We start from the raw sequence: 11,976 nt of genomic DNA, 5'->3' as shown, positions 1-11,976 counted from the left end.
TCACAACAAAGGAGCTGTACTTTATCCTGCATAGGATGCCACTCCATAGATTACCATGGACAGCTCTCCATGGCAGTGTGAATAGATAGAGTCCATTCATTTTTGATATCTGCATCTTAGCCCACTGTTTAGGTGGATTACATTTTAGCAGTCTCTTACTGATGGATAGTTGAGTGACGTCCAGTTTTTTTTCTTCTGTGTTACACACAGTGCTGCAGTGAATCTGTTTCTCTATCTACAAACTATTACAAGTTCCTGTAAAATAGTCAGAAGTGGACTATGAGACCAAAGAGTATATGTTCACGTTTAAATATTTAATAGAGTCAGATTGCCTTCCACCCTGACTGACGGTTAAAGGCAAAGATGGTATCACATTTATTGCACGCCTGCTGGGTTCCGCTGGGCGCTGAGGGGAATGCAGAAGGGGTGCAGAGGCTCGTTGTCCTTCAGGATTTCCATCCAGGCTGTGTACTCACCCTCGGGGATGCCTGTCAGTGTCGGTGGGTGGGCGCGTGGGAGGATTTAATTCAACTTTTCGAGCTTGCCTTGTAGACATTGTGTATGGGGTCTGGTACTAGTCTTTCATTTTATTGATTCTCTTGGGGAACAGATACCATTTCCTTAGGGCAGGGACCTCATTCTACGTGACTTATAATACGTCTCACACATCTTCATTACTTTGTGGAGACATTGTAATTATAACATGTCAGGCAGGATTTGAGGATCTAATTGAGACATTTCCTTTTTGTGTGTGTGTATGAAGAATTAATAGCTTTGGCATTCTATACAGGTCATGGAATATCAGCCTGGAGGGGACTTGCTGTCACTTTTGAATAGATATGAGGACCAATTAGATGAAAACATGATTCAGTTTTACCTTGCTGAACTGATTTTGGCTGTTCACAGCGTTCATCTGATGGGATATGTACATCGGTAAGTGACACTCTCTGGTACAATACTGAGGGTTTAACTGTATTACCTAAGAGTTCTAACAATAGAATGAATGGATGAATGACTTAGGCATCAAAATAACATTTCATCTAATTTAAGCCAGTCTTAACTATAACTGGCTGAAATGAAATTTTCCAAATGGCAGTCATTTCAGCTTGCCCATTCAACAGTGGAATAGATCTAGAATGGTAACGTTCTCAAGTTTGCTAGTTAGGTGTGTGAACGTAGTTAATTAACCCCTTCCCCGGCAGAAACGTGTATACACGTTTTCACAAAATGTTCTTTTTCAGTCGTTGACAAGTATACTAAGAAAATATGGTAAAAAAAATATGGTTTATAGGAAGACGAGTTACAAACTGTTTTCATAACCAGCATCAAAAATACTATATAGAACCAACATAAAAAAATTAGTCTGAAAAAGAAACGTTTTTAACAAAAAATTGTTGGGGAAGGGGTTAAGACCAGGAGCCCTTAGAGGGGTCTTTGCATTACATGGTAGAAAGACAGTTTGACTTGCCGAAGGAGCTGACATACCATGTAGGAAGAGAACCATGGCATTGTATTTCTGACCTCGCCTGTTATGATTTACAAAGGTGTTCCACACGATCCTCGCTTGAAAAGTGTTTCTGTGCATCCTCACTATTTGATGTTTTATGTCCCCGAGAATGTTGTGGGAATGGAATGTGGTTAGACCAGGAATCACAGGAGTCCTCCTCCTCCTCCTCTTCTTCAATGTATTTTGCAAATGTGTGCTTATTATTTATATCCATCAATAGGGAGGTCTATAGCAGAACACAGACACTTAGATTTTTTTAAATTTAAATTCTTTATTGTTTAAAGTATTACTTATGTCTCCTTTTCCCCCCATTGACCTCTCCCCAACCATTCCCCCCCCGCCCCCCAGACATGTCCTCACCCTCCTGCTGTTTGTGTCCACGGCTTATGCTTATATGCATGCATACAAGTCCTTTGGTTGATGTCTTAACACCCCTCTAACCACTCCCCCCTCTTCCCTCTGAGATTGGACAGTCTGTTCGATACTTCTGTCTCTGGATCTATTTTTTTCCATCAGTTTATGTTGTTCATTATATTCCACAAATGAGTGAGATCATGTGATATTTATCTTTCTCTGACGGGCTTATTTCACTTAGCATAATGCTCTTAATTTTTTGAGGAAACTCCATGCTGTTTTCTGCAGCAGACACTAAGATTCTTGGCCGAATCAATATCCTAGGTAAGCAGGCATTTGCTGATTGGCATGGAGAAGACAACACTAATTTGTGGCCTGATTTTTTTACAGAGACCTCAAGCCTGAGAATATTCTCATTGATCGCACGGGACACATCAAGCTGGTGGATTTTGGATCAGCTGCTAAAATGAACTCAAATAAGATGGTAACAAAATGAAATAAGCCAGCTTAATAGAGGTTGTATTGGAAAGCATGCTGTGATCCACATAAGTTTGGGAAATACTGGGATAAAGCTGAGTAACATTTTGGAGCCTTTTTCTGCCAGCGTGTGAAATGACTTCTTGAGGGGGATGAGAGTGGGGATGGGGACCCAGAACTGTTTCCCAGACTTACTTGACCTTGGCACCCTTTATGTGTAACTAGAGGCCTATTGCAGGAGGATTCCTGCAAGAATAGGGCTTCACTCCCATCTCTGCCGCTCCTACCCCACCCTTCTCTGCAGCTTCTCTCCCGCCCTTCTCTGCTGCTCCTACCCAGCCCTTCTCTACAGCTTCTCTCCCGCCCGTCTCCGCTACCTCGGCTCCATTGCTTGGCTTCCTTCTACGGTGTCTTCAGTCTTTGCTCCCAGTCGGCATATGCAAATTAGCCCCCATCTTTGTTGGCAGTTAATTTGAATATCGCTCTGATTAGCCTATGGTGGGTGTAGCAAAGGTATGGTCAATTTGCATCTTTGTCTATTATTAGATAGGGTACCTGTTCACACCTACAAGACATTTTTAGGAACATTCTTTTCTTTTTAAAATATATTTTATTGATTTTTTTACAGAGAGGAATAGAGAGGAATAGAGAGTTAGAAACATCGATCAGCTGCCTCCTGCACACTCCCCACTGGGGATGTGCCCGCAACCAAGGTACATGCCCTTGACCGAAATCGAACCTGGGACCCTTGAGTCCACAGGCCGACGCTCTGTCCGCTGAGCCAAACCGGTCAGGGCTAGGAACATTCTTATAGTTTGGTTTAAAAGAGAGAAAAATGCTTATTTTGTTTTCCGTGCCTGGTAGAGACTGTCTTCTGTTACATTATGGTTTTTTTAACCTTAAAATATTTTGATGAAATGTAATTTTCTTTATTTCAAATCCTCTTTTTTTCATGCAGCAAAATTAAAGTTAATCATCAGATCATTGGAACCAAATACCCTAGGCGTTAAGAACCAAGTGCTCAAAATGTTAATCCTGAGTCCTGGAACTATGGTAAAAATTAAGAAATATCCTGTGTTCTAAATAGTAAGGCAGGAGGGCAGCTATTGAGAGCAAGAGTGAGAATACTTTAGGAAAAAGATGACAAAGTAAAAAAAAAAAGATTAAAAAAATCTAATAAAGTTGATACATATTAAGATGTGAATTTGGAGGTCAATTATGCAAAAAATGATAAGTCTAAGAGAAAATCAACTTAGGTTTTAAGACTCATTTCACAACTGAACCACTTGGTGACCTAGACAAGTCCTTATGAGTTTGGCCTTTTATTCTTTCTCCAGAAAATACTGATTCTAGTGAAAATGCACAAATTAAGAGGTTAGAGGAGCTGCTCTTCGAAATGCCCCCTAACTGTGAGAGTTAAGTTCTTTTTGTAAAGGGCAATATGTAGAGTTACCTTTCTCAAATTTCTTGAAGGAAAGGTGGGTATTATTTCAAATTATGTTTTATAATCTATTCTTCTTGACCATTACATTAAGAATTAGATTATAGAACCAAAACATTTTGTTTTTAAAATTATGTGCAATTCCAAAACAGGCATGAAAATGTAGGTGTTGAATTTATGGTGGAATAAAGCTCTGCAAAAAAAGTTAAATACAGCAGAGGTTTTACCACATAAGATTAAAAAAAACTTATACATTGCATTTATAACAAAATCTTATGCATCTAGAAATAAATTGGGCCATAGGTACATAATCTGATAATTGGAGCATAGGTACGTAGCACCATTGACATTTTGGTCTGGAGAATCCTTTGTTGTGGGCTGTCCTGTGTGTTACAGGATGTTTAACTGCATCCCTGGCCTCTATCCACTAGGTAGATGCCAATAGTACCTTCCCCTCCAGTTGCAACAAACAACCAAAAATGTCTCCAGACATTGCCACATGTCCCCTGGGTGGCAAAATCACTCCGGGTTGAGAATCACTGCTGTGGATTGAGAAGCATCTGAAATCTAGTTAATGTGTTTGCAATAAACCTGCTCAGAATGCGAGGCTAAGATCCAGTGTCACTGCTTGCTGAAGAAATGGGAATTAGGACGAAGGCCCTATCTTTGCATCTGGAGTCACTCTCTTCAGACACCTTGTGGCAGAGACAGGACTCCCATTCATTTCCGGTTTCTGGTTTTCAGTGCTTCAAACTGCCCTTGTCACTGCTAATTGTAGCACCTTCACTCCAGCAGGGAGCCTCCCAGAGGCACTATTTTATTTGCAGCTCTACGAGCTTAACCCCGGATTATTTGGGTCAAGGAGATGATACTCAGTCCTGTACACTCAAGAGTATTGCACTCCTCTCCTTGTGGAGACAGAATCATTCTCCAGAACTTCCTGCTTCTAGGGCCGAGCATGTGACAACCAGAGAAGTAGGGGTTTTTAGCACTGTTTTAAATTCAAAGGCCCTTTTATTATAGAAGACCAACTATCTGCAATCTAGATCAAGTATGGATATCCTCCTATATAATAAAAGACTAATGTGCAAATCGACAGAGCAGCAGAACTACTGGTCACTAGGACGCACACTGACCGCTAGGGGGCAGACGCTCAACGCAGGAGCTGCCCCCTGGTGGTCAGTGCACTCCCACAGGGGGAGAGCGCTGCTCAGCCAGAAGCCCTGAGCTGGTGAGCACAGAGGAGGTGGCAGGAGCTTCTCCCGCCTCCGCGGCAGGGCTAAGGCTGTCTGACTGATGGCTTAGGCCCACTCCCTGTGGGGACATCCCCCAAGGGCTCCCGGACTGCAAATTTCGTGCACTGGCTTCTAGTAGAATTATAATTTTTTTTTGGTATTTTTGACCAATGGGGGTAGGTTAGAAATGTGTTTCCATTAAATAGAAGATTTTATGGCCCTGGCCAGATAGCTCAGTTGGTTAGAGTGTTGTCCCTATATACCAAGGTTGTGGGTTTGACCTCTGGTCAGGACACATACAAGAAGCAACCAATGATTACATAAATAACATTTTGGAACAACAAAATCAATGTTTCTCAAATAAAAAAAAGTTTAAATAGAATGTTTTATAGCCCTTAAGTAGGTTCTAAATGTTTTTTTAAAAAAAATATTTTATTGATTTTTTTACAGAGAGGAAGGGAGAGGGATAGAGAGTTAGAAACATCGATGAGAGAGAAACATCAACCGGCTGCCTCCTGCACACCCCCTACCGGGATGTGCCCGCAATCAAGGTACATGCCCTTGACCGGAATCGAACCTGGGACCCTTGAGTCTGCAGGCCACCACTCTATCCACTGAGCCAAACCGGTCAGAGCTCTAAATGTTTTTTGTACTCAAAATACATTATATAAAATTGAATCCACATTGACTGAAATTATTGTATGTTACCCCAAGTCTGTTAATCCTTTTCCTTACCATTCACAAATATTGTTTATGTATTTTGGATATTTGTGAATCTTAAATCTGTTGTCTTCTATCTTCCATTGTCTTTATTTGAAGCTTCTTAGAATATTGCTTTGGAGTATTTTTCTTAGTATGCACAGGTAGACCTTACTGCCTGGAGATTTGGGTGTTCTAGGATGTGCCACTGACGTGCTGTGTGAGTTAGGTCACCCACTTCATTTATTAGAATTTCAAAGAATGTTAAACAGCTAACATTTTTAACCTGTCTCAGCTCAGGAAAACAATTGTAAGAAGATTATAAATAAAGATTATAAATCAGCCCCATTGATCAGTTGGAAATCCATAGGAGATAGCCATTTTTGAGATTTATGTTGGAGTGAGAATTTCTCAGCCCCCTGCTTCTGCAAAGGTGTATGTTTATGCCTTGGGCAGTGAGATGGGGAAAGGTAGGTTGAAGCAGTTTTATATAGTTTTAGCATTTTATGGGAAGGGGCTTGGGAAGAGGAAAACAGTGGTTTTCTTACCTTCTTCTTGTCTTTCTGCTTATAAAAGAATCGGCTTTAATCCTTTTCTTTCTTTTTTTAAAACCCTCTATTTCTCTAAATATGATTGACCCTTCTGCCTCTTAGTCATTTTCTTCTCATCTCCTTCTGAATTGGTGTATTTTTCCCCCTGTCAATATAGTGAAGATGAATGAAATTTCAAAAAACGGGGGCCTTGTCAGATGGTGTGCTGGACTGGACTCTAGTACATGATTCTCTTTTTGATATCTCACTCATATAAGCTGGCTGTGAATTGCCCCCAGAGGAGAATGAAAGCATCTTGCAAAAACCTTATCAAGATGTGTGAGGTTACATATCAAACAGGTTTAATATGCTAGGAGGTCAATAGCTAATGGAAACTTAGTAATCATTAATGGCTATTGAGAGTCTGTTAATTACTATAGTAGGACATATACAAAGAGCAAGCCAAGGAGTATTTTTCCTTAAAATTTAGAAAATTTACAAAGGATGAGGCAGATGCCTATGGTCACATATCTGTTATGGGCATTACTTGGGGAGTTATCTGAATCTCTTTGATAAGTCTAACAATGAGTTTGAAAATGAGGGATTGGCAGTTTATACCCTTTGCTGGGTCATGCTGGTACACCTGACCTAGTCAAGTTCCTTTCAACTCCTTGGTTGTGGACAAGTAACCAAGCCTTGTGAGCTGCAGACAGGGAGAACTGAATATTCTCAAACAACCTAGTGTGATGATAAAATAAAACCCAACATATGCAAAGATGTACATTTGAGGATTGTGTCTGAATGTTTCTGCAAGACAATTGGGCATAAAGGGTAAGCATTTAATCAACGATACAGTGGCATTACCAACACCCGGTTAAATCAAGGTATTATAGCGTTTATTTTCTTATGTTGATATTTAAAAGATACTTCTCATTGTCAGTATTGATGGTTTTTACCAAAGCCCTGCAAGTTCATCCTAACCTGTGTTGAGCTCATTAACATTTACACACACATTAAAGCAGAAGTCTGGGCTGAGGCTCCCAGCGTCAAGGCTTCCTCTTGACGTAAGCTACTTTCAGTTCCTCAGGCTTAGGGTGTGCTGTCTTAGACCATATGTTTCCTCCGTTCTCTTCACTTCTGTGCATCAACACAGGCCCGCGGGGTTCTTGGAGGTGTGACCATGTAGGTTTCCCAAATGGGTATTTGCAGGGAGAGCCTGTTGCCCAAAGCAGTGGATGGCCCAAGTGTCAAGAGTAACAGTATCACACTGCTTTCTGGGTTACATTTCGGGAAAACATATGGTGGGCCTGAGGCAGGCGGCGGAAACAGGGAGTCTGGAAAATGAGTCCATTTCCTATCACACTGGGCCTCTGGGTCAGAGGAGTAGACAAAATTAAACTTAGAGTTGGAAGAGCTTTGGGTCTTCATCACTGGGGAAAGGAGACCTCCTAGTGTCCTCTAAACATTCGCTTTCCTCTCAATTCCCAATCAAAGCGAATTTACTTTCCTGATATAAAGCCCAGCATTAAAGACATGTGGCCTCACCCATAAAATCTCTTGGCTCACAGAGGGGCACTTAGCATCCTTTAATGGGGAGAAAGTTCTTTTGTGCCATGTAACTGCTGATGTGAGAGGAGCCTGTTGGACAGCTGGTCAACACTGTATATGATTAGCATCAGGCCCTCTCTGGTTTATGGGGAAAAAGGTTAGAGAGGTGATCCTTAGACTTCTAATTTCATGGCTCAATGAAACTTCAAAACAATTTTGAAGACCAAAAGGGTTGTTGCTGACTTACTAGGTTGCCTCTGAAGGGGTGGGGTGAGGGGCAGAAAACCTACTTCTGTCATGAGCATCATTTCAAGAAACGAAGGACATTTAAACACCAAAACAGCCAGAAGGACGAATTCTCAGAAAAAGAAAGGACAGCTCTTTAAATGGAAAATATTTAGCTTTATAAAAAGACTGCTACATCATCCTAATCTTTTGTTGCCAAGGTCGGATGCTTGGGTGCCATTGGATTGGAGGGCCCTGGTTTCTGAACAGTGGGGAGGGAACAAGAAACAGGAGGAGGAGGGGTGAGGAAAGTGAACTCAGTAACATTTGACCTCTCATGCAAATTTTCATATTTTGCCCTGTGGATGGATCAAAGTGAAAATGGTGATTCCAAATATTTCAACTTTAGATAGAACACGTTTGTAATATTGTGTTGCCAGCTAGCTGCCAGTGTTTCAGTAATGGGTAGATTGATCTTAGAGATTCATCTTTAGGATTCATTATCACTGCTGTTTCATAAATAAGAGAAGTTCTATCATATCCGTAACGTGTACCAGAAAAGCTGTCTTCCATTTCACGTATGTACTCTCCTCTCATTGCATAACCAAAGGGTATATCAACAGTTCTGTGCCCTTTCCCTTTGGATTATACTTTGTGCTTAAAAAAAGTAGTAAGTCATTTGCATTTCCTAACAGTGTGCACTTGACAGAAGGTTTAAGTGCCTGGAAGAAGAGTAATCAGCGGCAAATCAGCTTGTGTCTGAAATGTGGCTGTTCGAAATATATTTGAGGGTAATTCAAAGCTTCTTGTGTTCATTTTATTTATGGGTTTCCAGGTGAATGCCAAACTCCCGATTGGGACCCCAGATTACATGGCCCCGGAAGTGTTGACAGTGATGAATGGGGACGGAAAAGGTGTCTACGGCCTCGACTGTGACTGGTGGTCAGTGGGAGTTATTGCTTATGAGATGGTGTATGGAAGGTCTCCGTTCACTGAGGGAACTTCGGCCAGAACCTTTAATAACATCATGAATTTCCAGGTAAAGAGCTATTAGTAGATTTTGAGGTAATATCAAGAAATGTTAAAATTGTGGAATGTGCGTTTGTAATGTAAACCAGCAGTACTGGTTATAACATAGCAAATACTTATACAGCACTTACTTTATGCCAAAAGCAGTTCTAAACACTTTGTTACTTGTAGTTTATTGACTTTTAGCTGCCAATAATTAATTGTAAGCCTACGTCATTATTTTGTGTACCATTGAGAAAGAAAACCTGCTGCCAGTTAATCTTTGATATTTGATTGAGTATAAGATGCATTTTGATTTCAGTGTTGTTAAATGTGAATAAATGCGAGTCTTAGAATTGAAATATAGTTTATTAACTTGGAAAATTCTCCAGCAACCTGTGAGGTGGATATTATTATTTTCATGTAACAGATGAGGAAACCAAAGTACAGAGTAGTTAAGTAACTTGTCCAAAATAACACAGGCAGACTGGCTTTGCAGTCCATGCTCCTGATGTTATGCTACATACGGCTTCGTCGTGCTGAGAGCTATCGAATGTGATTGAGGGCATGGATCAGAAATATAGTAATATATATAAAGTAGAATTTAAAACTAGTTTCTAATAACTGACTATTCACTATAGTAAGCCCATTTCTTAAAGATAAGACAAATATAAATGTTTTAGTTTCAACCAAAAGGAAAAGGAGAAGTGTTTTCACAGGTTTTTGTATCTCATCCAATTTCATCTTTCTGGACTACTTAATACATATTTTTCTATGTATAATACATATTTTATATGCTTAATACATGCATAGTTATTTGTTATTCTTGAGTCTCCTCTTGAGTTAAAGTTTCCACTTAGATGATTCTTGGGGCTGATTTATTCCCTTCATTTCAGCCCACCATTCAGCAATGAGTAGGTCGCACTCGCTACATTTAGGTATCCGGTTTACAGTGATGAGCAGGGAGAAGGTTCTCTGCCTTCTTCCTCCATCATCACACAGAAAGCAGAATACATGTATGTGTGCAAAAGCAGAATACAGAGGAGAGTGCAGGAGGGAGTGATAGGGTGGAAGAGCTAGGCAGGGAAGAAGGGCTCAGGGTGGGCAGGGTTTTCTAGGCGGACAGAACAGCATGATTTGTTCAGGCAGCTTTAAATAGCTCATCATTGTGGGACTGCCAAGAGGGAGATGGGGAATGGAGCGAGATGAAATGGGAGAGGAGCAGGGGTCAAGTCATGAAAAGTATTGAACCCTTGCAAAGAAACGAGGCCTATTCCTGTGAACAGGCCATTTATTTTGGGAGCTTGCCTTTGGTTCAAAGTGAAGAGGACACAAAACTTCCTTCTTTAAAAAAAGAAAAAGAAACTTGCATATATGAGAAGTACTTTCTTAATATCAGGTATACGAAGCTGAATTTGCTAAGGAAATTACTTTATTTTTTGGAATAGCGGTTTTTGAAGTTTCCAGATGACCCCAAAGTTAGCAGTGAATTACTGGATCTGATTCAAAGCTTGTTGTGTGGCCAGAAAGAGAGACTGAAGTTTGAAGGCCTTTGCTGCCATCCTTTTTTCTCAAAAATCGACTGGAATAACATTCGTAACTGTAAGTAGAGCTGCGGTTCCTTCAGTTCTGGGGTTGGGATTCAGCTACACTTGAGAATGACCTGAAATTACTGTGGCCCGCAGAAGCTGGTATAAACTATAACAATAAGGGCTTTCATTATCTACTGGATAGAAAGGGCTGATGGTGTAATGCAGCTGTCTGAGTAATTCCACTTTAAAGTTGTTTGCACAGAACTGGGTCACTGGTCAAACTCCGTGGTTATGCGGCCTTTAGAATATTATCCTTCAGAAGTTAGAGAGATGGAGTTCGAAGGTGGTCACTTGCTTCAATAGAGTTTCCTTCCAGAGGAAAAGTGGGCCTGGGTATTTCATTCACAGGTAAGGAAAAGGATTCCGAGATTAGGCAAAATGCCCAGTTTGCTCTGCTATGGCCAAGCCTGCCTGAAAGCCATAGATGCCTCGCATTTTCATTTGCTTCCCTCTAAAATTTTTGTGTTTGCCCACAAGCATGTAAAATCTATAATGTATACACAGAGTGGATTCATTCATATATCACTTTGTAATGAACTAATGCAAACTAACTTCATTAAAAACAAAGGCCTGATTTATTGTCAAGAAAATAAAAATGCTTGGGTTTTTACAAATTGGTGATTTTTTAAAATCTTTTTTTATTTGGGTTTGTTGTTGATTGAATGTGTTCTAGTGACCTGACCCAGTGATTAGCATAGATTAGCCAGTCGGAAAGCCATTGGCCTGCTTGAGTGTGTTTTATTTTTGCTGATGAGGGTAGGTGGGGAAATGGAAGCCATGTCTAGGTGGCAAAACCAGGTTTCTAGTTGGAACTGTTGTAATTATCACCGCTTGCACCTTTAGCTGGAACGTGTTGGGTTAAGATCCAGTATTGTCCAGTTGAAAGCCATGTTGATGGTTTCTCTAACCTCCCGCCAAAATATTTAAGTAGGTTGCACTTCCATAAGTCTTTCTTGGCTTTTTTCCCCTCTGGTACCACATTGCTTTATTTTTCTAATATTTAGGCACCAGCCCCCAACTCTCCATGGTTCTGAGCTTTTAATCAGCAATACATTTTCAGTGCAGTCTTCCTTTTTGCTTTTAGAAAGACGATACAATTTCTGTTAGCTGCTGTTCAGATACTTAATCTTTTCTTGCCTTGCCTTCTTATCTCTAATACTAGAGGCCTGGTGCATGAAATTCATGCATGGCTAGGGTCCTTGGCCTGGCCTGCGATCAGGGCTGATCAGGTTCCCCACCTCCCCACCTCCTCCTTCCCTCACTCCCTCAGCTGGGGCGCTGCTGGTCACCCACCATGTTCCGTGCTGCCCCTAGTGGTCAGTGCATGTCATAGTGAGCACTAGAACTCCTGGTCTCACCT

At 40.8% G+C, this 11,976-nt stretch overlaps 1 protein-coding gene across 4 annotated transcripts in view; it reads left to right on the top strand.

Annotated features, from left to right (window-relative positions):
- CIT (citron rho-interacting serine/threonine kinase) overlaps positions 1-11,976 on the top strand; it is a 173,750-nt gene that overhangs the window by 26,338 nt on the left and 135,436 nt on the right. For all 4 annotated transcript variants that reach the window (XM_006770293.2, XM_006770292.2, XM_015568162.1 and 1 more), the window contains exons 5-8: positions 791-933; positions 2,252-2,345; positions 8,852-9,055; positions 10,473-10,626. In XM_006770293.2, coding sequence (XP_006770356.1) covers positions 791-933; positions 2,252-2,345; positions 8,852-9,055; positions 10,473-10,626 — 595 coding nt within the window. The remainder of the gene's footprint in view (positions 1-790; positions 934-2,251; positions 2,346-8,851; positions 9,056-10,472; positions 10,627-11,976) is intronic.

Source organism: Myotis davidii, unplaced genomic scaffold (assembly GCF_000327345.1).
Source record: "Myotis davidii unplaced genomic scaffold, ASM32734v1 scaffold803, whole genome shotgun sequence".
NCBI lineage: Eukaryota > Metazoa > Chordata > Mammalia > Chiroptera > Vespertilionidae > Myotis > Myotis davidii.
This window is presented reverse-complemented; position numbering and strand designations above follow the sequence as displayed.